The 25,577-nt window shown below is 42.1% G+C and overlaps 4 protein-coding genes across 9 annotated transcripts; 2 read left to right on the top strand and 2 right to left on the bottom strand.

The window, feature by feature from the left end:
- Positions 1-67: 67 nt before the first annotated feature.
- Positions 68-4,941, top strand: LOC121681584 (zinc finger protein 319). Of its 4 annotated transcripts, none has more exons than XM_042061392.1 (3): positions 68-262; positions 365-509; positions 1,270-4,122. In XM_042061392.1, the coding sequence occupies exon 3, from the start codon at positions 1,461-1,463 to the stop codon at positions 3,249-3,251; it is 1,791 nt and encodes a 596-aa protein (XP_041917326.1). In that variant the 5' UTR covers positions 68-262; positions 365-509; positions 1,270-1,460; the 3' UTR covers positions 3,252-4,122. The 4 variants fall into 4 exon arrangements, 3 of the variants coding, with proteins under 3 accessions (XP_041917326.1, XP_041917327.1, XP_041917328.1); XR_006022193.1 differs by lacking the exon at positions 1,270-4,122 and adding an exon at positions 4,349-4,941 and having other exon boundaries at positions 69-262; XM_042061393.1 differs by lacking the exon at positions 68-262 and having other exon boundaries at positions 308-509.
- A 1,051-nt stretch (positions 4,942-5,992) lies between these two features.
- On the top strand, positions 5,993-12,124 carry csnk2a2a (casein kinase 2, alpha prime polypeptide a). Of its 3 annotated transcripts, XM_042061398.1 has the most exons (13): positions 5,993-7,301; positions 7,760-7,787; positions 8,459-8,570; positions 8,694-8,795; positions 8,999-9,049; positions 9,143-9,202; positions 9,313-9,396; positions 9,869-9,979; positions 10,127-10,228; positions 10,347-10,447; positions 10,653-10,801; positions 11,209-11,289; positions 11,407-12,124. In XM_042061398.1, exons 1-12 carry the CDS (start codon positions 7,277-7,279, stop codon positions 11,280-11,282), a joined length of 999 nt encoding a protein of 332 aa, XP_041917332.1. In that variant the 5' UTR covers positions 5,993-7,276; the 3' UTR covers positions 11,283-11,289; positions 11,407-12,124. The 3 variants fall into 3 exon arrangements, with proteins under 3 accessions (XP_041917332.1, XP_041917331.1, XP_041917330.1); XM_042061397.1 differs by lacking the exon at positions 7,760-7,787 and having other exon boundaries at positions 5,996-7,301; positions 11,876-12,124; XM_042061396.1 differs by lacking the exon at positions 7,760-7,787 and having other exon boundaries at positions 5,996-7,301.
- Positions 12,125-12,879: 755 nt separating this feature from the next.
- On the bottom strand, positions 12,880-19,221 carry LOC121681586 (uncharacterized protein KIAA0895-like). The gene is made up of 7 exons (XM_042061395.1): positions 18,729-19,221; positions 17,069-17,867; positions 16,769-16,912; positions 16,546-16,678; positions 15,228-15,533; positions 14,980-15,077; positions 12,880-14,893 (listed from the first exon to the last, which is right to left on the bottom strand). Exons 2-7 carry the CDS (start codon positions 17,828-17,830, stop codon positions 14,732-14,734), a joined length of 1,605 nt encoding a protein of 534 aa, XP_041917329.1. The 5' UTR covers positions 17,831-17,867; positions 18,729-19,221; the 3' UTR covers positions 12,880-14,731.
- A 1,362-nt stretch (positions 19,222-20,583) lies between these two features.
- On the bottom strand, positions 20,584-22,702 carry LOC121682200 (gamma-aminobutyric acid receptor-associated protein-like 2). Its single transcript, XM_042062247.1, has 4 exons — positions 22,513-22,702; positions 21,329-21,384; positions 21,061-21,233; positions 20,584-20,959 (listed from the first exon to the last, which is right to left on the bottom strand). The coding sequence occupies exons 1-4, from the start codon at positions 22,544-22,546 to the stop codon at positions 20,869-20,871; spliced, it is 354 nt and encodes a 117-aa protein (XP_041918181.1). The 5' UTR covers positions 22,547-22,702; the 3' UTR covers positions 20,584-20,868.
- Between the last annotated feature and the right edge of the window lie 2,875 nt (positions 22,703-25,577).

Raw genomic sequence — 25,577 nt, 5'->3', positions numbered from 1 at the left:
AAAAACCGGAGTAGCCTAAATGGGACGTATTGGAAACAGACATGACTAACGGATGCATTTAATATGACAGAATACTGTATGTCACAAAAATCCTGTTTTATTACTTCATCTTTACGAGTGATCTATTGTAGTTCTGTAATTTTAATATCTCAAGAATGTTAACTGGCACTGTTCTGTTTCCGGTGAGTGCATTCACAATGGACTCTCGTCTCGTCGTCTGCAAACTTGCACAATATTCTCCTTAGTATTCCCGTCTTTGAAGGTACAGTAATTTGTGGACAGCCATTTCAATAGAAATGCATGGCGATATAACGTTGCGATATGAAGATATGTATCTAAAATGCAATGCATTATTTTTTTTGAGATTCTGAATACAGGGTGGCCGTGTTCGGGGGCAGGTCCGCGGATTCGAATCACCATCAGGGCCGCAAGCCCTCGGAGAAATAGTGTTTGTCCACTTACATCCTATTTCACCGAATTACCATGGTTCATCGAACGGCGAGATAGAGGTAGGCAATCGTAACAATAACTATTTATTGAATCCACCTAGACATTCCTGCAACTGACGAAACAATGTATCTAGCTTGCTGTGCAGCGAATGAAAAAAATGACGTATATGGCTGTTTTTTTGGCTATACAGTGCAGTTGTGTCCATAGTTCGCCTCATCAGTTTGCTTTCGAGAAACCAATCTTAATACTTGTAGGCTAATTGGTCAAGCTTCAGTAACCTGGTCACATAATAACATCAAAAACAGACAAGCGTCTTGTATTTGAATGAAATTTAGCGGTTATGCCAGCACCCTAGGTTTGTCTCGACATTGGTTAACATTAGCACACCAACGTTATGATTTGTTTCTTCGTGAAACGTATTCGAGCGAATGCATGGCGAAAAGGTGACACTATTGTTTGTCTTAAGATGAAAATATGCCACTGAGCATGAAGGGTTGCCGCTTTTAGAACCAGGTAGGCTAGTTCGACTGTTTGGCAAGAACAGCTGCCAAATTGTTGCCATGCCGCTTAAAAATAAAAAAATTGCCGTTAATTAGTCCAGTGATTTAATTATTCATGCAAATTTGGACACACAGTCTGTAGTGAAACTTGGTTTTATGGTCATGTGCAATTTCTGTAATACAAACGGGTGCATTTAGCACCCCATTGCCAGGTTGAATATTAATTAATTGTACACTTTATTTTTTAAAATAAACAAGACATTTTGCTATACATTAGACATCATGTTTTAGTAGCCTATACCTTTCCTTTTCCTCACAGGGGTTTTGCCTGTAAAGAAGGACACAACCTGCACTAGTGGAACATCTTGTTCCTAACATTAATTACACATGGTGTTGGTGTACCAAAAATAAAACAGGTGGCTTTGACACCACAGTGCACTTGGACAGTCACACTTTAGGTTGCTCTGCTGGTGGCCTGGTCCTCACTCTCCCCCATCAGGGACAACTTTCATGATCCACGGTCCACCTCTCTCATCTTCAAAACTGAATCCATACGTGCGCAGCGGCAGGATGTCGGAGGCCTGGCAGCAGCACGCTGTAGTGCCTCCCCCAGTGGTGCACACTCTCCCCCACGGGGCAGAGAACCCGCTGGGGAGCGCCGTCTACGGGATAGTCCTGCAGCCAGACCCTACCCTGGCACCGCCTCCGCACAGCCAACACTCCCAGCCACACCCGGTGCCAGCCCAGCAGCCCTCCCTGCAGGTGGGCAGCGAGGGCAGCCACAAGTGTGGCGCCTGCGGGCACGACATCTCGCACCTGGCCAACCCGCACGAGCACCAGTGCATGGTGAATCAGGATCGCTCCTTCCAGTGCACCCAGTGCATGAAGATCTTCCAGCAGGCTACCGATCTCCTGGAGCACCAGTGTGTTCAGGTGGAGCAGAAGCCGTTTGTGTGTGGCGTGTGCAAGATGGGGTTCTCGCTGCTCACCTCGCTGGCGCAGCACCACACGGAACACACCGGGAGCAACCCCATGAAGTGCTCCATCTGTGAGAAGACGTACCGCCCAGGCTCCTCAGGGAACCCCGGTTCCTCGTCCTCCGCCAACACCGGTGAAGGATCGTCCACCTCCACATATGACGGCTCCACTCCTCACCGACCTTACAAATGCTCCGTGTGCCACAAGAGCTTCCGTCACCTGTCTGAACTTTCACGCCATGAGCGCGTGCACACGGGCGAGAAGCCCTTCAAGTGCACCATTTGCGACAAGAGCTTCAGCCAGGCCTCCCACCTGCAGCACCACCAGCGCACGCACAGCTCCGAGCGGCCCTACAAGTGTGCCGTGTGCGAGAAGACCTTCAAGCACCGCTCCCACCTGGTGCGTCACATGTATTCCCACTCCGGTGAGCACCTGTTCAAGTGCAACCTGTGCGAGATGCACTTCAAGGAGTCGTCCGAGCTGCTGCACCACCAATGCCAGCCTGCCGGGGACCGCCCGTTCCGCTGCAGCTCGTGTGACAAGGGCTTCAAGCGCCAGTCTGATCTGCGCCAGCACGAGCGCACCCACTCGGAGGACCGGCCGTTTCAGTGTGAGGAGTGTCAGATGAGCTTCAAGCAGCAGTACGCCCTGGTCCGTCACCGCCGCACGCACAAGAACCCCGCCGACCGGCCGTTCAAGTGCAACCTCTGCGACAAGGGCTTCCTGCAGCCGTCCCACCTGCTCTACCACCAGCACGTGCACGGCATCGAGAGCCTGTTCAAGTGCGCCGCCTGTCAGAAGGGCTTCAGCCAGTCGGGCGAGTTGCTGAAGCACAAGTGTGGCGCGGCTGCCTCGTCGTCTGAGAAGCCCTACAAGTGCGACGTGTGCGGCAAAGGCTACAAGAAGTCCTCGACGCTGCAGCGCCACCAGAACAACGCGCACTGCACGGAGAAGCCGCTCAAGTGCTCGCTCTGCGATCGCCGCTTCGTGTCGTCCTCGGAGTTCGTGCAGCACCACTGCGACCCGGCCCGCGAAAAGCCGCTCAAGTGCTCCGACTGCGAGAAGCGCTTCAAGTACTCCTCGGAGATGCAGCGTCACAGGCGGGTCCACACAGGCGAGAAGCCCTTCAAATGCCCGACCTGCGACAAGGGCTTCAAGCAGCGTGAGCACCTGGCCAAGCACGGCAGCGTCCACTCCAGAGAGGCCCAGTTCAAATGCGTGTGGTGTGGTGAGCGCTTCGGAGACCTGTGCGCACTCCAGGAGCACACTGTCCAGCACACTGCGGAAGGTGGGGGCTACCCTGTGGCCCCCTGCATACAGTAACGGCTGCATACACTGGTCTTCGAATAAATGAACCCATAAACTTACGTAGCACCTTTACTTCCTTGATAGTTAGAATTACAGTGTTACATCGGCCATGTATTCACACACTGCCTCATTATACGATATTCTTGTCTTATGCACTTCTAACAGGCCAACTTTTATGCCTGCCTCCTCCTTTTTGGTTGTTTCTTCACAAAGGAAATATCTTAAGCACAAACTGTAAGACTTTGTTGGAATTGCAGAAAATCATTTCTCATACTGTGCTGTCAGTGTGACAGCCATACTATCTAATCTCCTGTGACATGTGCAGTACTTCTTGGCCTCTTATCCAAATTCTGAAGGTTGAACATATGGGCACAGGAATCTTCAAGTGCCATGAACACAGAAAGCACTTATGTATTTTATCGTATTCATCATATATTGTTGACTTATTTTTTACCTGTGAACAATGACATCAGTGTCCTTTCATTGTGATACAAGTGAAGATGCGTTTATTTCATGTAACCTATCCAGTGCTATGATGCTATCCCCAAAACCAATGGATATCTTTGCACGAATGTACAATACATGTATGAAGAGGTGTCCTCACCTGATCATTGATACTAGTCTAAAGGCAAAAGACATTCATCCAAAAATGCCTGTAAATTGTTCATGTTGCTTAAGGAAGTGCTTAAATGTATTCCATCACCAAGTATTGTTAAATATGATACTTAGTACTGACTCACTTAGTACTGACTCAGCAGTTTGTCCCTTCAACAGTTTTTGCTGTTTCACTTATTGGACCACATATAGGTATGTTTGACACCTTGTACCTGTTGAATTTTGAGAAGGGATTATTTGTGGCAAATTTGAAGCCACTTGGACAAACCAACCAGGACAGAATAAAATAAGCACATCTGTTCTGCAGTAACTGGGTTATTGTCAAAATGTCTGTAAATAGATGTGTTATAACAACTTTCACAGACAGTGGTAGAATTTGCATAGTATCTGTGTTATATCAGCTGTGAACTGTGCAAACTTAATTTCTGCTCTCTATGTTTGTTTTTTCTCTCATGTGAAAATGTTAAGCATGACTTTACGCTCTCTCTTTCTCTCAGCTCATCATGGATCATCTCTGCCGCCCCTATAGTTTCTTCCTCCTACCAGTCTTTAAATGCAGGTCTACTTACAGCTTTAGACATGTTACTGAGTATCCTCTATTCATGAGGCATCTTATAGAAAAAGCATACTTGAAGTGTGCAAGCATACCAGTGGGGCGACTGCTCAAACTTTTTTTTTTTTTTTTTTAACTTGTAACAGTGCTTATGTTTCTGTAGTTCTTGTCTCTCTGCTCAGAAATGATTGTGATTTCCTTTTGAGTATAATGACAATATTTGTGTTTCTGTCTAGTAATGTGTTTAAAAAAGGAGAAAAAAAGAAGATTTTTTTCATAAGCTGACTGAACATGTATAAATGATTGTGAGTAAAAGGAGCTTTGAGTTATTAGGGACTGAGCTTAAGCCAAAGGATTGTATGTGACCCGTTGCCACTCGAACACTAGTATTGGAATCTCTAGCATGGTCGTACTTGATTTCATAACATCGTGTTACAGCTTTTCTAACTTTCTCGAAAACTGTGTAGCCATGTAACGTGAGTGAAATGTATAAGTGATCTTCAATATACTGTATGTAACCATCAACAAGTACTTAGCACTTACAAATAAAAACATTTTTCATGTAAATATAAATTCTTCTACTTTGAGCTTGAACATCAGTTTAATTCGATTAGCCTATACTAAGGCCTATCTTATCAGAGCAAACTTGATCTATTCAGAGCAAACAGTAGGCTATATTTGAATAGGCTTTTTTAATATTTAAGTTTATTAAATAAGTGAAATTGTTTGAGGCTATTATTGTCAGTGTGGCTGGAAATCAATCAAAAATTGTGGTGTCATTGTGAGTCTCACATGTTACCAGATCTCTGCTTACTTGACAAGCTGTTGTTAATAATAAGCCTTACCAAATTCCAGTTTAGTGTGGGCTAGACAGATTCCTGCTGAATGAGGACATATCTACTCACTTCCAGTTGCCTTAACTTTCCTTCATTAGGAGATAATATACCAAAAGAAAATGTACAATTGGGGGTTCAACCTTTCTTTTACTGTCTGTTTTCAACAGATAGCCTAACCTAATTCTTAAACGATCAGCTCGGCCTTAAAATGAAGCATGCGCAATACATCTTAGTAAAGCCTACACGTTATTGATCCAGAATGACACACTAGACACAGTAGCAATGATCATTGACAGTAAAACCAATGATGCGATGAAGAACTGTGATATGCTGATTTATCACGTGGAAACACCAAATCAATGTATGTCTATCCATTAACGAGGACACATGCAAATTAAAGCCTAGTTAAGATGCATCCGGAGACTGAACAGAACAGAGTTTGCATATGGTTGCAGTGATTGTTAAATTGAAGTGTTGAATTGCTTCTAGAGCAGTAGCCTAGTTGCTAACATTTACAACAATAGACATATGCAGATTATCAGACTCATATTGTACAGCATCAGTGCAAAACGCAATACAACATTACTGTTGTATTACATAGCCTATGTAGGCTAAAGCAGTTTTGCGACGTGATAAAATTGTGTAGCGTAGCCTTGGTCACGGAATGTGGGTGTGTCAAAGTGACAAGACTCTGGTTCGTAATAAAGTTCACATCGAGTTCATTTTCAGTTGCAGAAGGCTACATATGACACGTTAGTTATTTTTGCACTAAATACTATTTTGGTCCATATTAATTCGTTGTACACCTATAAACTCAATTAATCAGTCAGTAGACCCGACGGATTTCGCCGTTTTGAGACCCGGAACCAAAAATCTGTCTGATGACGCTGGCTGCTGGTTCCATGGACATATTGGTTCCAGTCTCTCACTGATTTAGTTAGCTGACTAGCTAACGCTGTCCCCGCAAACACTCGTAGCACTGAAGAATGAACCGAAGGGGATTCCAATAAGGGGATCCCCACACCCCTTCATTTTAGCGATACCAGGGGTTCCCCTGGCAGAGTTGAGCACGCCGTTAGGGAATTGGTGTTTTGGGCGTGAATCGGTGTATTTCGTGCGAAAGACTTTGTACGTAGCTAACATTACCTTAAAACACAGGGCCAGTTAGCTAGCTACCGTTAGCCTGTGATCGAAAAGCTATTCTACACTATTTTGTTTTAACGTTATTGCTCGTCTGCGAATGGACGATCCTGCCACAATGGACAATATGTGCGGTCAGTATGCTTTGTAATTAATGTTTATTTGATTTGCATTATATCGTATTTTATTTAGTCTTTTGGTGAGTTAGCTTGACAGCTTCGTTTTAATTTAGTTGCAACGGGCCTTACGACTCCTAGCTAAGGTCTACAGTGCCCGCAAACCAGTCTCTTCCGTTTGCATTCCCCTACACTGGATCGCGGGTCGCTGACTAATGTAGTTAGCTAGCTAGTAAAGCTAGTATAGGTTATACGTGGAAACCAGAAAATAACTCCGTTGCCCACACATTGTGGCTATTCTCCAGTTATTTATTATTTTTCACAGGATAAACAGTTTATTCGCGATTGAATCCCTGCTGCACAATATATTTTACTTCTACCTCATCTTATTAACGTTATTTCCCTCTTATACCGACGCGTCGTTTAAACTGGCTCTCCATATTCCGCCAAACAGCCTGTTCAGCAAGCTTGGACACTCGCTCATCGTTGTACTGACAATCCGCACTGCTAGCTCTAATGAGAGTTTGCGGTGGCCAGCACTGTTCAGCCACCAACCACGGACGAAATTTGTCGTGAGGAGAAACTCCTACTCTGAAGCAGCTAAGGTCCAGACGCCGGAGTGTAGGTGTTCTGCTGTTCGGTTTATAGATAAGAGTCTTGCGGTAGGGGGGTCTCGGACAGATCGATTGTTGAAACCCGCCATGCCCGGTCCAGCGGCCGGTAGCAAAGCACGGGTGTATGCCGATGTCAACAAGCTGAAGAGCAAAGAGTACTGGGACTATGAAGCTCACGTCCCAAGCTGGAGGTAAGAATTCAGTCTTTTGGTTATGCCATCAGTGCTCTGGTGGCTTGTTGAAATCAGAATGTCAATCGGATTATATGTGATTGACGGATAGGGATCATGGACATTCATAATCATCTAGTGATGTGCCAAAATGCATCCTATATTCCCTCAATAGATGGCTAAACAGTAAGCCTACAACATGGGCTATGGCTGAATACTGTCAGCAGTGAATACTGTAAGTGAAGCTTCCCCCACTCCCCTTCCCTCTCCATCAATCATACAGCAGCGAGTGGTCAGCAAAGGCTTTTTCCACAGCCACGCCTCAAATGATTACCACCCACCATCACATAACATCACGTTAATTAACGGTATGCCAGTTGCACCTTTCCCTCACGGGTAATTGCAACCAAGGCGTGATTATATGCCCAAATAAGATTTATTTTGACTGACAGTGATATTTTGAAATCTGTGCATTTCAGTTACTGATGCTGTTTGCGACCTACTATAGTAAGACACACATCTTTCATTGACATCTCACATAGAAAGTTCTAGCAAAGTTTATTAATGGATAGATAAAAGCAGGGGGAGACCCAGCTGTCAGGCATATTTTTTCTTATATCTGAAACCTGCTGATCCTTTTGAACTTCAACATTTGAGGATTTATTGGTTAAAACCATATGTTAAAGGAAACATGTCTATAATCTAATCTCATATCTCATTGAACACCACAGGCTGCATCACTGGGACATTTCCAGATGAAAAATTCTCACTGAGCCTGACCTCAGATATATATATATATATATATATATATATATATATATATATATATATATATATATATATATATATATAACAACACTGTCACAAGCTCAAAGATGTTGATGGACAGACAATGGAGCCTCTAGGATGTCAGTGAAATATGTGCAAGTAGGAGTTAGCACTAACTGGATGAGTTGGCTTGTAGCTTTTATGTGTAGCTTGATTTGTTTTTCACAGCTAATGATGTAGAATAGGTTTTGGTACCGCTTTATTGTTGGACCAATATACCTATACTGATATTTAGGCCATTGGATGTGATTGAGGTGCCTTGTTAATGTTTTTTTTCCCTCAGGGTGTTGCCTGGTGAGATGATGCTGTTGACGTTAATATGATGTATTTATTGTTCTTGTGACATTCAGCAACCAGGATGACTATCAGCTTGTACGTAAACTGGGCAGAGGGAAGTACAGCGAAGTTTTTGAAGCCATCAACGTCAACAGCAATGAAAGGGTGGTTGTCAAAATCCTCAAGGTAAAGCCCTAATGACTGTTTGCAGCTATCACTGCTTATTAACATGGGTGGCCATGTTCTTGACCGTCTGCTGCATTTACCTCATTACCTCCTGTGTATAACTGACTATTTAAACACCCTCAGCCTGTGAAGAAGAAGAAGATCAAACGTGAGATCAAAATCCTAGAAAATCTGAAAGGAGGCACCAACATAATTCGTCTGGTGGACACAGTGAAGGATCCAGTGGTATGCACTCTTACACATTGTCTGTTCTAAGCTTCCCAGCTGAAATAAGTAGCAAATGGTTATATTTCACAATGCATTGTAAGTGGAGTCAGCTGTTCGTGCAATTCTATTCGTTTTAACTCATTTGAGGCCACCACTGAGACTGCAGCATGAAAAGTTGCGATCTATGACAACCCTTGTAAATGTATGTCTTCTTTCTACAGTCGAGGACACCAGCACTTGTCTTTGAGTGCATTAATAACACAGATTTTAAGGTAAAGGCTTTTTTAATGGACGACCGAATCTATCGAATCAATTCAGAGAAGTCAGTGTTCTTAATGGTTAATAATTGCCTTTTGTCTTTGTAGGACCTGTACCAGAGGCTAACAGATTTTGATATACGTTTCTACCTGTATGAGCTGCTCAAGGTGATTAGACTGCAAGACTTCAAATGCTACACTTGTTTTTACATCCAATCCAGCACATTGTGACCACAGCGTGTGTGTGTGTGTGTGTGTGTGTGTGTGTGTTCTGACAGGCTCTGGACTACTGTCACAGCATGGGGATCATGCATCGGGATGTCAAGCCACACAATGTGATGATAGACCACCAAATGAGAAAGGTACCCAGTGTTTTCTCTAAAATCATTAGTGTCTGCTAATTCGTATAAGAGAATATCCCCATGTCCACTGTGAAGAGACACCTTGGTATTGCAATTGTCCCCATGTAGTATCAGATCTCTGTGTTGGGTATTTGATCTGCTTAAACCGTTTACAGTTTAAACACTTACAAACAGTAACAGTGCCGCTGAAACAAGAAATGACCTCACTCTCATGTTCATTCATTCTTGTGTTGTATTATTTAGCAAATGTATTATATTTTATTCTATTCATAACTATTGTTTTTCCTCAGAAAACCTCAGAAAGCATAAAAATGCCCTGACATACCAGATGGTCAGGGCGCCACATTCACTGTGTTCCCTATTGTTATTGCTCTGGCTTAGTGTGGCAATATGTTCATCTTGCGGTCATCTTATTGTGTGTGTGTGTGTGTGTGTGTGTGTGTGTGTGTGTGTGCGCGTGTGTTGGCAACAGTTGCGTCTCATTGACTGGGGGCTGGCAGAGTTCTACCACCCTGCTCAGGAGTACAATGTCAGGGTGGCATCCAGGTCGTACAAGGGACCAGAGCTGCTGGTGGACTATCAGGTGAACTAGCCTCTATCTGTGTCTCTCTTCCAGCCAATTGCTGATCCATTTAGATTCATGTAGTCGTTGTGTCCATTTGATTATAAGTGCATCGTTTGTCTGACAGTGTTGTCTTACTCCAGTGTTATCTGGCTTTTCTCTTTACAGATGTACGACTACAGTCTGGACATGTGGAGCCTGGGCTGCATGCTGGCCAGTATGATATTCCAGAAGGAGCCCTTTTTCCACGGACAAGATAACTATGACCAGGTATTTGTCTTTGCTATCTCCGACGAGCTGAGGGGAGGCATTTAGCCTCCACACCCAGAGGCTTGTGTTATGTGAGGAATGTGTCATGTTTAGCTTCACTGGGCCATTGTTCTTGCAGCTTGTCCGTATAGCCAAGGTCCTGGGAACAGAGGAACTCTATGACTACCTGCAAAAGTACCACATTGAACTGGACACCCGTTTCAAGGACCTACTGGGCCAGTGAGTATCCTTTGGGCTGAATTGTTGGGAAGAGCCTCATGAGTATAAATTAGTGTGTGTGTATATATATATATATATATATATATATATATATATATATTAGTGTATAAGGACATTCTTTGGAGCCTTAAGCATCATTTCACAATTTTGGTTGGTGAAGCTTAACGGGTCGCTGCTCTGTTGCGTTTTGGTGGCTCTTGTGCAGGCAGACACGTAAGCGCTGGGAGCAGTTTGTTCAGCCGGAGAACCAGCACCTGGTGAGCCCAGAGGCCCTCGACCTTTTGGACAAGCTTCTGCGCTATGACCATCAGCAGAGGCTGACCGCTGCCGAAGCCATGGAGCACCCTTACTTCTGTAAGACTCGGTCATCCTATCCAATAGTAACCCTGTCTGTCCTTTGTTCCCTGTCTGCGTTTCTCATATATACCGTGGGCGGTGGTAGTGTAGTGGTTAAGGAGCTGGGCTAGCGTGCAGTAGCCTGAAAGTTGTCGGTTCAATTCCCGGCTTCCACCGTTGTGCCCTTGAGCAAGGCACTTAACCCCAAGTTGCTCTGGGGACAATGTGATCCCTTGTAATATATAAGTCACTTTGGTCAAAAAGTGTCTGCTAAATGTAATGTAATGTAATATATATATATACGAGAGAGAGATGGATTGATTAATCCATCGATGGGTGGATGATCTGTGTATTTACCACATTACCTCAGTGAAGTCCAGTGTAGTGCAGTGTGAGCCTTTGTGACCTCTGGTCTCTCCCAACAGATCCTGTGCTGAAGGGACAGTCTCTCTCCAACACAGACAGCACTCTTGCAATAAGCGGCTCCAACGCAACATGATGAGCAGGTATCACCATTTCTGTTGCTTCATCAGGTTTCTCTCTTTCTCTATTTTCTCTTGCTGTGTATTAGTTTTCAATACTCACCAGATGGTTTGGCATATCTCTTCCTTTTCTCTTCCCAGGAAACACCCCAGTTTATTATGATTCTTTTTTCGTCTTTTTTTGTTTTTACCTCAACTCTTGAAACTTTTTTGGTGGCAGAGTTCTCTGCCCCTCAGGAGGACAGTTTTACTGGAACAAAAAAAACAAAAAACAAAAATGTCATCCAGCACACGGACATGTACAGAACGAACAAAGACACACAAAAATACATGTGCATACACTGGCAAATCGTCTCTTCTACACACACACACACACACACACACACACACACACACAGACAAACAAACCCACACTGTTTACCCGCTGCTCTAGACCCCCAACAGGAACAGTACAACCAACAGTAGTTCGCCCTCCTTCTCCAACCACTCCTTTTTATTTTTAGTTAGAGAGAAAGAAGAGAAGAAAAAAAAAAAGCGTTTTGTAAAAGAACACACTGAACCCCATCCCACCTGCGCTCCCCTCTTTTGTTTCCTCTCCCCTCCCTCCCAGTTTTAAAATAAGCTTGGCAGACACCGGAGGAAAGAATGCCTGCTCTTTCCCCCCTTGCATTGGGTCTGCGTATCTCAAGAGGGATCGGTCCTAGCAGTGCCAATGGGGTTTTTGCTGGACGGGGTTCTCACCTGCTGATATGAGGTCAGAATCCGAAGCTGTAGTGTTGAGTGGCATGGAGAATTTTTTTTTTTCTGCTATGGTTGGATTGAGAATTACTATCAATGAGAATAAATAAATTTTATTTTATTTGTTGTATGTATGTCCTCATTACATTACTATAGTGCAGGGATGCCATTATTTATACAGCAACAGAAGCCTCCAAAATGACATTGCATATATATGATGTTTAAGAAGTATATTAAAGTGCATTATGTAATGTTTGTCACACTATTGATGAAATGTCTATAACTATGTATTTATATGGTAATCATGTTACCAGGGGAAAGAAACCTTGTAAAACCTTGTTTTTGGCTCCAAAAACATGTCTACCTTGCAGTGGTTTAATTTTGTCTTGCAAGTGTGCATTAACAATTTCTACCTTTGCCTAAAAGTCTGAGAATGTGACCTATCTCTTTTTAGTGTCAAATATCTCGTTTTTCTGTATTGTTAAAACATACTAGCTTAACAAAAGCAAAATACTGCAAGGTGAACATGCACATTCTCTTATTTTGTTGACTTGCTGTTTCGGATTGGTTTGGTATCCAGTGGGAGTGTTGCAGCAAACGTAAACAAGTTGCATTCATTTTAGTTCGCCGGTCTAGTAATTGAAAATGTGCTCTAATAAAATCTGGGGAAAAAAAGTTGTTCAATACCAAATACATGTGTAATGAGAGTCTGGTGAAATGACAGAACATACCATGCACCGTTTCAGTGAATTCCAGAAAGATTCCATTGTGTTTACATGTGATGGCTGAAATCTACTGGGTCTCCAAAACAAAATATCTAGTGTATGAAAGTGTACTCTAGTTACATCTTTGAATGAGGAGACTCTGGGCTGGTGGTGACAAATTGGTTGTGGTATTTTAATAAATACACTGGAATTTCCAGTTTAATCACATCAAACACAAAATGTGCAATATTCGTGCAGTGTGTAACATGACGGTACAGAGAAGTGTTTACAAGTCTGTGCACTTAAACAAATGTGGCCACTACATAATAAGCCCTGCGCCTTCCTAAGGCACACAACACGATATTTTGCTCTCTACCCCTGAGCCCAGTACGCTTCAATTTACAAACAGGTACTACAAAAAACAAATAAGCTAAAACAAAATCACAGCCATGAGGGAGCTATGGAAAGCACTTGCTTTTTTAGCTGTTTTTGCACCTAGCTGCAGCAGTAACAGGCTTGCTTGGATGAGTCACAGTCAACCTACGTACATGTATATGCCAATGTTAAAGTCCACCAAGGTTGCTCTTGAGAAGTAAACGGTCCCGTTTTTTTTTTCTTTCTCGATTATCTTTCAGCATACTAGATAGGTGTGCACGGCACAGTCAGAATCAAGTAAAATCTAATGCCTTGAAAGAGGTCAGAACACTGTACTGAGTGTACAATACATATAAAAGGCTGCCCTGTACAGCTGCTGCTACAGTATACTGTAAATATCACGAGGAGACACAAGTCAATGGCACTTGTTGGTGTTTGAGACAATCTTGATAACATCTGCCACGTCTTTTATATGTGGCAAAATAAATTTAAATTTTAGTCATGAGTCATCCTTGGTGCCCTTTACTGCTGTTCACAATACTAAGGCTTGAAACAATGTACTCCTTCAAAATGGAGATATAAAGCTAATACCAGTAACATTCGTTTTCAAAGTACACACGGAAAATAAATATAAAATAAATAGTTGCATAAATATGTAGAACATGAGTGATCTTGAAATGTTGACAAAGCAGTAGCAATATTGTGGCAGGCATTTTAGGAGATACATTAAATGCAGTGCCTTTGAGAGTACATGAAAAGGAGTTGAGCGAAGGGTGTGCTCAGTCACTTTTTTTTTTTATACCAACTTGCTTTAGATATGCACAAGGTCCATCTGACAGATGAATGATTACTAATGTTAGTTCAACATTGGCATGCTTTCATACAACACAAGATGTATACTGACCCAAATACAAGGCCACCAGTTGATATGTGACTTAAAAGGAGTTAGAATCATATCACTACCGTTGAGTTATGGGCCCCAAGAATTCTCATTTAAAATCAAATTGAATAATTCATAGAGGACATAACTTGCATTGTGTTCTCTACACTTGTTCTTAAATTTACTCCATTGTTATTATGTGCCATTTAGATATATGGAATATCTAAGAAATGGACAATTATAAAAACTGCTGATGGCTTTGCCCAGTAGGTTGTGCATTTATCGTAAGTAAGGCTAATCATAGTTCCCTCATAATTATAGTAAATGGATTGGCTATGGAATACTATCTTTGTAATATGATAATGATATGACCCTAAAGAGAGTTTAGGATTATCATTGTAAGAAAAAGTTTCTGGACCCTTTGGACACACCAGGATTTTATCCATGATATATCTTTCATTTAAAATGCAGTAATAAACAGTCTGATTAAGAACACAGTAGGATAGGTAATTGTAAAGGTTTTAGAAACTTTTTCTTGCAACAGTGTTGGTAAACATGATAATATAGTGGTATATGATTATGCCATGTAGGTCTCTGTAAGTCAGAAACCAATAGGCTACTTCTGATGACATCTATGATATCATAGTATGTGTATAGTGAAGATGTAGATATTTGTCAATGGCCCCGTTCCAGGCATCCTGGTCCTCTGTAAAAACCTTGGCCCCTGTCATCACCAACAGTCCATGGTTCTGAGGCCTTGGAAAAAGACCTAAGGTACGAGATTTTGGAGCTCTGCATCATCCAGCTCGTTGACTTCAACAATGTAGTCGAGGTGTTGAAGGTACCGCACCTCATCCTGCATAAAGTGAGGAATTCTGGTCCTGTGGAGGACCGCCATATGTCGGAGCCTCTCCACGTCCTCATAAGATACCTGTGAAGACATTTAAAAAAGCATCAGCAACCATATCAAGGCCAGCATAGTACCGTCAGGATACCGTAATTCACAGAGGACCTGACCTTGCCAAGAGAGGTTAACATCTTGAAATCAATGTTTCTCCTGTGTCGCAAAATCCTGAGGATTCCATCAAGATATACCTGATCCTTACTGAAGCAGCCTGTACAAACCAAAAACACATGTTAAGACTTAAATTGACCTTTCATCTGGGTAAACTATTTTTAAATGGCTCAGTTCATTTAAACAAGGTATGGCTTCAATTCCTGTAAATGAACTGGATGCTAACCTAACATACGGCATGTTCACAGACCTGGTTTGGAGGTATCAGTTTGTCCCCTCTTGGCACGGAGGCAGTACTCCCAGCGCACTGCGGGGTCCTGGACGAAGCGGGCTATGTGGCTGAAGAGCTGACTGAAGCTCATGTTGGCAGCGTGGTGCACCGTGTAGTAAAGCAGAGCGGCACGCCACAGGTAGGGCTGTTTCCTTAGCAACACGCTGTGTAAACTGGCAAGGCCCTCCTCGGTGGGGTTGGCAGGCTTCAGGCCAAACTTCTTCCTGCCTGCGGCACTACTCCAAGACTGGAGATTGTTGTTCACACCTCGCAAGTAGTGAGTGCCTAACAAAGATAATCCGTATTGTACCAAGCATAAATAAGACCTAGAAGTGAACCCATCTTAACACCTCCAACAGACCAATACTCTGAATGGCACAAAGACCTGGGGATATATACCACACTTGCACTAATTTACTGCAATAACTTTTCTGGCATTAAAGGATGGCTTAAGCAGATTAAGGGGGATAAAGCTCAAACATATCCCGTCTACTAGTAAGCATTCACAGGGACTGAGATCCATATTTGGAGAAATTCACACTGGGTATTACTATGTAACAGTACAGAACTTCACTACATTTCCCCCTTAATGAATCTGAGGAACTGCAATTGATGATCCCTTTCAAATAATGCCTTGTCACCATATTTCTTTTTTTGCCTTAAGATTGGGTGAGTTATATTGGTTTACCAATGAAAACTACAATAATACATTTGACATGGTCTTCTTGCAATATTCTCTATGAGGATATATACTGTATGTATTCTATATTGCAAGAGTATGGGCCTTTCCGAAACTAGTACCTACCCACTCCCCCTTACGGAGTGCACTAGGGTGGGAATCACCCTCACAGCTAAATCAAGCTCCCTTGATTAGCTCGTAGGGTATAATATCGCACTCAGTTTTGGGACGAACTTCACTCTCCCTAGCGGAAACAGGTTGTAACGGAACCATGGATTTGTTTACAGGGGTACTCAGGGTATAAAACATCCTCCATGACATGCCACATTAATTGACAATTGACCCTCGACAAGTCACCCTTGGTGTTCACTCGGCATTGGAGGGTTTATAACATTCTACCACTTAACAGTAATTAGTTTTGGATAGCCCTTAATAATAAGCCTCCTCCTGAATGCGCAAACAGAGTGCAAGGGGCTAGAGAGTGGCCGAAATCACTAGTTTCGGAAAGGGCCTCTGGCCAGGTTCTGGTGGCATGGCGATGGCCAACAATGAAATAGTTGAATAATTACACTGTTATTACTGACATAAAGTAATTTTTGACCATAGGCCGTAGCATACCAATCTCATGCCTGAGCATTCCCTCTAGCCAATGCTGACGAGCTCCCTGCAGGTTGATGGTCAGTGTTGGTCGACAGCGCTCCACCATCATCACTGCTTGGGACAGCAGCTCATCAGAGAGGCACACCACCACCTAGATGGACACAGAACAACTAAGGTCACAGGAGAAAACTACAAAAAGAAACATTTAAACGCAAAAATACAAACAAAAACAAACATCCACCTCTCCCACACAGCCCTCCTTTTGCAAGTATTTGCGTGCCGATGCCCACACGCGGCTTTTAGGAAGCACACTTCCCCCTGTGATTTCTTCAAAGTTCTCATATGTGCCAAACTTCCTCAGAACACATTCCATGATGCCTATAGCCTGTAATAGAAGGACAGTTAATTATAAAAATCACCTGATTAAAAATCACCGCATTTTTTCTCCTCAAACAAGGACACATGCACTACATTTTTTTTTGTTCTCTTCTCCTGTTTAGCCCTTTAGTTAATTATCATGTTGATATTCGATGCAACGTACCTGGGAAAGGAAAAGACCAGAACCTTCCTTGTACTTTTCCAGGACGCTCACTGGTTCTGGTGAAACATACTCAAACTGAGGCTCGTACTGGTAGTCTGACTCAAAAAAGGTCTGGCGCTCCTGCTCCAGATTGATCGGCCGCAGGGCCACCAGCAGACAGGGCACCCTGGGTGAGGGGGCTGGGGGCATTGGTTTGAGGCTGCCTAGCTTGGCAATATGGGGCAGGGAGGTGGCTGAGCGAATGCGCCCCTTGCTGGGCCTCGGGGTCACGCTGGCATTCATGGTGCAGGTGCTTTCGCTGCGGCGCATCCAGCCCCCCTCTGGCCCCAGGCTGGGGCTTGTTAGGCTGCGCATGGGCGGAGAGGGGGCTCCACTCCGCCATGGTGGCTGCAGGATCTTCCTCTCAGTGGTCTGGCTGGTCCTCAGCCGTTGTGGGGTGACTTCCAGACTCAGGGGCCTCCGCCCACTAGCTCTCCGACCCGTTGCCTGCGCGACTTCCCCTGTGCCCCGACGAACCACAGTTTCCCCGGCAACGGCCTTGTGGTCTGTGTCTGTGGAGATGCCCGCACCGGAGCAAGCCTTGGGCTGCAGCCCATTGTGGGAGAGACGGTCCCTCTGGCCGATGCTGCTGGTTCTAGCTCGGGTCCTGACGGGTTTGGCTCTGTCAGGCTGGGCCTCAGGACCTATCCCATCGGTGCTGTTCCTGACTGCACCCATGCCCTCTGTCTGCTCCATGCAATTATCACCCAGGTCCAGCACCATTGCAACATCAACAGCTCATGTAGTGGATGCTGCACACCTGAAAAGGGGGAGTATATTAGTCCATCGGATTGTCTCTTAAAACAGCAAAAGTCGGGCATTATTTGTATCTGAGGTAAATGTAAAACATTGACATGACAACAAGCCAGTCTGTTTAGCACATTAAGAAATCCTAATCTAAATATCTATCTACAAAAAATATGTAAAAATGTTACTGTGTGCTGTAGGCTACACCTTATAGTTAGCCTATAGTTATATTGAACTAATATAATATTCTAAATCCAGAACTACCGAAATGAGGCTTTATATTTTCAAACCGTGCGTGTTTTCAAGGTGTATTTGGTCAGCATACAGTTGGCCTGTATCCATGTCAACGTGACACATGTCGACTCCGTTGGCTACATTTGTATCAGAGTTTATAACTGCACGCAACCGAATACAAACTGTTGCATTTACACTACAAGCAACATTGTTTTCATTATGCATACATATGAGCCTAAACAAGCAACAGTCTATGTCATGATGTGTATGATCCACGCGGTTGATGTGAAAAGGGCGAGGTAAGCAATGCAGAATTTCAAATTGCCAAACAGCTAGCCAGCAACATCAAAGAGTAGGCTATAGCCCTTTGACAACGCTGCCTGTGTAGGTCGACACTGCATTTACATGATTTAGTCCCTATGTAACAAGTTCCAAATTCCATTAAATACAGGATTAATTAAATTAGTTGGAGATTTAGGTGAACAATAAGGAACGTCTCCTCGAATGAAGGCTCCTGTCTAAGCAACAATTGAAGTAGCCAATGCTCTCGTATATGACGTGAGTATCAGGTTGTAAAACTAACCAAAATAGGTTGGAATCAATGTTTATAACGCCCATGTAGAAGAAAGCAATTACTTACTATGCAGCGTTCTCGAGAATGAGCGACTCGATGTGTGTGTTCATTCATAGTGTCCCATTACTATTGCCTGGTCTTCTGTACAAATGGTGGTTAGACTTCCGGTGGATGGATCCGCTGAATATTTGGCAGCTAACGGTACATTTACGATAGGCGTCTATGGTAGGCGGTAGGCATCCGAATACGGGAATACGTTGTTGGAAAGTGACGCGTAGTGCGGCCCGGCGCAGCAAAATGACCTATTGCGCAGAAACGTTTGCTGCGTATGCACGCTCAATTTCACCGACACACAGACCTTAAAGGCCTAATTCATGTTTTAAAATATATTTGCCGGCGGCCCCGTTTCATTCAAAGACTAGCCTACTTTAATAGCCTACCTCACAAAGCCACTTATCTGTCCGTAAACAGAGTAGCCTGCTTGAAAAGCCTATCATATTTCAATTACTTGCACTGTGAATCAGATCATGAAGTCTGATTCTGACAACATCACATGATTCTATTTTTCGTCACAGATACATGTGACAGAAATGAGTCTGTTGAGATGGCCATCAATCAGGAAAATCTTTAAAATCCACTTCTCCTTTCCTTTCTTCAGGAAACAGGACTGAGACTGAGAAGGAGTTTCTGCCCTCAGGCCACAAGGGTCAGGATCAGTAACACCTTAAATTAACATTCATCACTCAGACCTGGCAGCTTTTTGCACTTTTATATTATTCAGGGTTCCCACGGGTCATTAGCCTGGCGGGCCATCCTATGGGAATGACCCATATATTTCCACACAAAATTGGTGTATATCTGGTCATTAGCTTTACTGCTTGCTTCAGTAGCCCAACTTTGTTTATTCAATGCCCATTTATTCATGATTCTTGAACGCTATATGCGGTTGCTCTGCAATCATTGGTCGGTATATTGTACCATTCATTATATAGTAAGTCATGGAAATTCAGTCATGGAATTTTACATTTGATTTAGAGTGGGAACCCTGATTATTACTTAAACATATTTAAGTAGACGTATATTTTTTATTTCTGCACAGTTAGTTGTTGCTGCAACCTATAGGCCTATGAGTGATTTATCTTGATCTTAATTGTTGCATTAGCATGCACTTACCTGTTGTCTGCTTGTGTTCAATGTCAGTGAATTTTATTTATTTATTTATTTATTCTTCATTTGATCTTTTAATAACTAGGCCTATACTGCACCTCGTTTTTTAGCTACACCAAGAAAAAATCCTTCTCCCTGTGTTTGATGGATAAAGATTCTAGTTCACATTAGGTGTAGGCTACATTTTAAAGAAGGGCTACCCATAACAACACAACAGATACTCTGCACTTTGAAGGGAACTGTTCTCTTACAGGTGCATCTCAAACAATTTGAATATCATGGGAAAAGTCAATTGCCCTGCCCAGACTGAGAGATTAAAGGCTTAAGAAATTGTTTTGACACAATTAGCTGATTAGAGCTCTTCTCAGGTCGACGTCTCTGTTTTAAATATGTTATTCTAATATTCCGAGATACTGAATTTTTGATTTCCATGAGCTGTAAACCATAATTAAGATTAGAATGATCAAAATGAAAACAAAAAAGGCTTGAAATATTTCACTTTGTGTGTAATGGATCTAGATTATGAAAGTTTTACTTTTCACTTTTCCATGATATTCTAAAATTTTAAATGCACCTTTATGTTTACCGGTGCTGCTAAGAGTAGTTATTTCCAGTTCAGAAGTCTGACCACAGCAATAGATGAACATAATCTGACAGATCTTTATTGGTTGGATATATATATATATATATATATATTCATTATAGATAAAATATTTTGTTGTTAAATATTATAGTAAATGAAGACCACGAAATATCAAACAAAATATTTTTACATCATTGATGAGACATAAAAAGCACTTCCAACCAAAAATACAAATTATTTACACACACAAACAACTCTTCTTTCAAACCTCTACATAACAGAATGTCAATGTGCACAAATTCAAAACACACAAACGAGGCAGCAATAACTGGTGCATCCACATTCTCTATCTTTATGGTCACCATTGTGTCATCCTTTTCGCATAACACATTTGCTTATCATTATTGAGTTGGAGAAAGGGGTGATGGGGGAGTCTGTAGGAGTAGTCAAGGTGTTTTAAAAGCCAAAAGTGTTCTCGCCGCTATAAGCCACGTATAAAAAACCATCCTCGTCTTTCTCCTTCTCGTACAGCTGTCCCATTGTTATGCTGAAAGAAAACACAACATAGATTGTCAAATGATTTCATACTTATCAACAATTTCAAGCAAACTTTTATTTTAGCTATTTTGGTGTAGACTGAGGTCTGACCTGGACTGAGGCACCGTCTTGTCAACAAACAGGAAAATGGCTTTTTCTGATGGCAGCTGGATTCGTTTTCGAATGATCCACATGAATTGAGCCACGGTGATGTCCGAGGGAACCAGGTACTTCCGTTTATCAATATCCACTATTTGTGATCCTGATACTTTTTCGACTATTACCTGAAAAACAGGGTACGGGACATTTAACACACAAAATGGCGGAGGAGATACAAGAACAAATCATTTGTACCAGAATGGGAAGGTCTAATACTCACTGGAACCCTGTCTGGGTATTTGTTGCGAATTTTGGCTGACTCTACACATCGATGTTCTGTGGAAAGACAGAGAGTAATGGCAGCAGGTTATAAGAGACCTGGTCCTGTGGGAAAACGCACATCTGAACTAAAAGTAGTGCTGACTTGTTATTGTATCACGACTCCAGGTCTGAGTAGGGTCTTGTGTATTTGATCAGAATTGACAGTATGAATATGGCCAAAGCTAATACAACTGATAGAACCAGTTAATCAAACTTAAGACAGACTCTAAAATAACAAAACTTGTCTTAAAACTAAACACCACTATAGTGGCATACCTCTTCCTCTGCAGCTCTAAGGCATACTACACGGATGATTAGCCTGACAAACCAAACTGAGGTTTGTTGTTGCAGGGCAATGTGATAGGCCTGTAGCAAGTTGTTGCCAACATGATGACTTAGCGTTTTAAAAGTTGAGAAACTGTTTATGGGATGGGATGATCATAAGACTTAAGCGTTAGTTGAAGGCCTGTGCCTACTTGAGGAATGACCTCCAAAATATAGAAGATTACGTGCAGTCAAAACATGGTGACATTATCAAATCGAAAGTAACTAGTTTAAACACAGTGCTGCTATCGTTTTCATTTTTATTTCAACCTCTGGGTGAACTCGAAGTAGAAAACTGGAGTCGACTGACATTTTAAATTAGGCCTATGCTATTACACTTCACACTGATATGACAGCCTATATAAGGGCTGCAAAACTGAGTGCTCTTACAAGCAAAACAACATTCGTTTAGGCTATCAGAGTTGAAAGGTTATGTTCCTTTCGCGTCACGCGTGTGTTTTGTCAACACCAGACTCACTTTTATAATCTTACATTTGTTATAGGCTTCTGACCGAGGTTACTTCGGTGGTTTCCATTAATTAAAAAATCAATTTGCGCACGGCGCTAATCGCACGCTATGTAAAATTATAATGTAACCCCAACTATCTATCTGGCCGAATGCTATTACAGTTAGCCAGAGTTCACGGAGGAACAGTCAGATGTTCTGTCAAGGTCTAGAAACCCACTCGTAAACTGCTTGCCAAATCCAAATTCTGATTGATTTGTTAACATGTTGGCTATATAGGCTGCAGCCCAAATCGTATATTTCAGAAATGTAGCCTATATGAACAATCATAAAATAATTAGTGCAGAGCTCACCAAGAGAATGATCCTCTTTAAACATCCATTTCATTTTTGCTGCTTTCCCTCTATGACGCGATATTCAGATAAAAAAAAGTAAATTCCCTTAGGCCTAAATAAGAGCTAGTATTACTTCACTCGATACAAAGTAAGAACGTCGACATAAACAAGGTAGCAAAACAGGCCTCCTTGATACAGTTCAACCCAGAATGATACGTCATAATAGGAGCATACCATTCTCCCAAAGTAGGAGAGCGTTTCTTCAGACGCATTATGTAAACCTTAAAACTACGTGGTTAAGGATTAAATCTAAGCAATAAATGTATTCTAAAACCACTCTTTATTTATTACTGTTCACCAAAACAGTCATTTATGCAAAATGAGTCAACATCGTCGACAAGTGGTCAGCAATCACCACCTAACCAATTGCAGTGAGTACAGGCTAACCATGTTATGATATGGCAATATTTGGATAAATAGGTGTTCTGTGACAAATGGATATCAAATGCTGCTCATCCTTTATTACTCATTTAACCAGAGGTATTGCATGCAATGATAGTAAAGGGACTCGATATAAACTTTAAAGACACGCACGCACACACACACACACACACACACACACAGGGCTGTAACAGTATTAAATAACATTTCAATAATTTGGAACACTAGAGGATTAGAATGTTTGAAAACATGTATAAATTGGACTGATTTGAACACTAAATATACATAGCCTATACATTGTATATAATAATATACAATATTATATTATATAATATGAATTATATTGATATATAAACAACTGATATAAACTTAGAAAATACTGAATTTCTGATATTCATGACAGCGCACATTATGCAGATTATAGCCTAGGTACTATTATTACAGCTTAAGCTGACAGCAGCTCTGGTTGAAGCCTGGAAATATTGTAAATAAAGTAGGCCTAGCCGTGTTGGCTAGCTTATTATGGTCTACTGGTTGGACTGTTCCAAGGTAATACTTGTTCTCCTTGGGACAGGCCCTTTTGAGTCTTGGAATACATTGGTATTAAGATGATCAGTCAACTTGAATGCAAGAGTTTTAAACAAATTTGTGCTAACAGTGGCGTTGAACTGGGGGTAAAAGTGGGACTGATTACCGGGCCCCAAGGGGGAGAGGGCCCTTGAAAAGTCTGGAATATATGCATGAGGGGGGGACATGGGGGCCCATCAGGATTGTGCTACGCCCCTGCGTGCTAATGATGCTTAGCGGATCTAATAACAATTTAGCTAGTTGTCTTCTATGCGAAAGCTTTCATGATTGTGAATGTTTTAATTGGATTAAATGTGCATGCTGAGGGGTGGCGCCGGGTGACACAGGCCACCCTTGAGATTCGATTGGCCACCCCAGGTGCCACCCCAAATCCTTGTCTATGATTGGCCATTAACATGGTGTAAGGCGGGACCTTTCTTGATGCACTTGCAGCAGTGTGAAGTGTCAGATGTCAGAAATGTAAGTGGCAAACACGCTTGCCTTTATTGGCCTGCGGCACAATTGAACTGCGGAACGAAAGGTTTCCCCGATCAGGAAATACTCCTTAATACGCAACTTTGTGTAGGCTTAACAGAGGTAGCCTAAATATCGTTCCTATGACGATGACAGCTTTAAAAAAAAAAACATTTATTTCACTTGTCAAATTGGATCAAAACTAACATAAACACAAAACAAACACAAAACAATCAGTACTACCTAGCTTGAGTTGCTGCAGCCAACAGCCAGGGATAGGCAGTATGTCTGATACATGTATGTAAAATACAAAATAGTATGTTGTCATTTTTATTTTATTTAGTTGGAAAAAAATGGCATCATATTTTGTATTAAAATACTTTATAGGTTTGTAGTTTAAAAATAGTGCCAAATTCTTTTGGTAAAACCAATAACCTACTTTTGGTGATGCGATTATAAAAGTGCAAAACAATGAATGCAGCACTGGTGCTGACTTGTAATTTGCCCAGAGTTGTGATCAGAATACTGAGATTCAGGTAGATAAGTTAAGATAAGAACTTTATCCAATTCAAACACATGGAACCGGTTATGTGGTTGCCCTGCAAGAAGTTGCACCATGTGCAATGTGTACAATGTTTGCTCACATCCACAATACACTCCTTCATACCAACCTCAAGTTTCTTGAGAACTTTAAAGTAATGATTAATCTGATGATCTGATGATTAATCATCTAATCGGAAGACATGGAACCGGTTATGGTTGCCCTGCAACAAGTTACCCCACGTGAAAATTTAATTAATAATTTGCCCAGACCTGTTGTGATCATAATATTGAGATTCAGGAAGATGAAATTGCTCACATACACAATACACTCCTTCATACCAACCTCAAGTTTCTTGAGAAAATAAACAAATAGACAAAAAAGCAGGTCAAATTATTGTAACAGCTACAAAATAAAATATTTTTATAAAAATATAATAAAATTGATTATATTTTAATGTCCCCATGATGGAATTTGTTTTAGAACAGCATAGCCCAGTGACAGACAACTTAGATAATTAACTTTAATATGTTTGTATTACATTTTATTTAAATACAAAGACATTTTATATGAGAGTAAGGTATTTGTGTTTTTTTGTCCTTCAATTTATGAGTATGGTGTTTGCATCTGGTTTCCCTAATGTATTTGTGCTAATTTCACATCTTGAGCCTGAGAGAGAGAGAGAGAGAGAGTAGGGCAAGGAGAGGGGGTTTAAGGTACTTCTATATGGTAAGGTTGCACACATAGCTCTACAGTGAAAGCTACTAGAGCTATGAAATTCTGTTGTTTTGTTTTTTTGGACAACGTACCGGACACGTGTGTTGCTTAGGCGGCCGCCTAAGCTGCCAAGTGCTACCGGAAACACTGGAAGGGGTGTGTCGCAATACTGCCTTCTCTCACCGCGACACAGGGTCGTGGATGTGAGTGTCGTGATTTTGGTTTCGATACACATATCGTTACAGCCCACACACACACACACACACACACACACACACACACACACACACACACACACACACACACACACACACATAGGTGTATGTGAGAGAATCATCAATAG

The sequence above is a fragment of the Alosa sapidissima genome, chromosome 14 (genome assembly GCF_018492685.1).
Source record: "Alosa sapidissima isolate fAloSap1 chromosome 14, fAloSap1.pri, whole genome shotgun sequence".
In the NCBI taxonomy this organism is placed as follows: domain Eukaryota; kingdom Metazoa; phylum Chordata; class Actinopteri; order Clupeiformes; family Clupeidae; genus Alosa; species Alosa sapidissima.
Note: the sequence above shows the minus strand (reverse complement) of the source record. Positions and strands in the feature narration are given on the sequence as shown.

Coding starts and splice junctions, on each gene's coding strand:
- LOC121681586 (XM_042061395.1), bottom strand. CDS start 17,830: ATGGTGCTGGACCTGGGTGATAATTGCATGGAGCAGACAGAGGGCATG. Junction 16,913..17,068: donor CTGGTCTTTTCCTTTCCCAG/GTACGTTGCATC, acceptor CTTCTATTACAG/GCTATAGGCATCATGGAATG. Junction 16,679..16,768: donor AGGAGGGCTGTGTGGGAGAG/GTGGATGTTTGT, acceptor GTGTCCATCTAG/GTGGTGGTGTGCCTCTCTGA.
- LOC121681584 (XM_042061392.1), top strand. CDS start 1,461: ATGATCCACGGTCCACCTCTCTCATCTTCAAAACTGAATCCATACGTG.
- LOC121682200 (XM_042062247.1), bottom strand. CDS start 22,546: ATGAAATGGATGTTTAAAGAGGATCATTCTCTTG. Junction 21,234..21,328: donor AATACCCAGACAGGGTTCCA/GTGAGTATTAGA, acceptor CCTGTTTTTCAG/GTAATAGTCGAAAAAGTATC. Junction 20,960..21,060: donor AAGACGGTGCCTCAGTCCAG/GTCAGACCTCAG, acceptor GTTTTCTTTCAG/CATAACAATGGGACAGCTGT.
- csnk2a2a (XM_042061397.1), top strand. CDS start 7,198: ATGCCCGGTCCAGCGGCCGGTAGCAAAGCACGGGTGTATGCCGATGTC. Junction 7,302..8,458: donor GCTCACGTCCCAAGCTGGAG/GTAAGAATTCAG, acceptor TGTGACATTCAG/CAACCAGGATGACTATCAGC. Junction 9,050..9,142: donor TTAATAACACAGATTTTAAG/GTAAAGGCTTTT, acceptor TTGTCTTTGTAG/GACCTGTACCAGAGGCTAAC.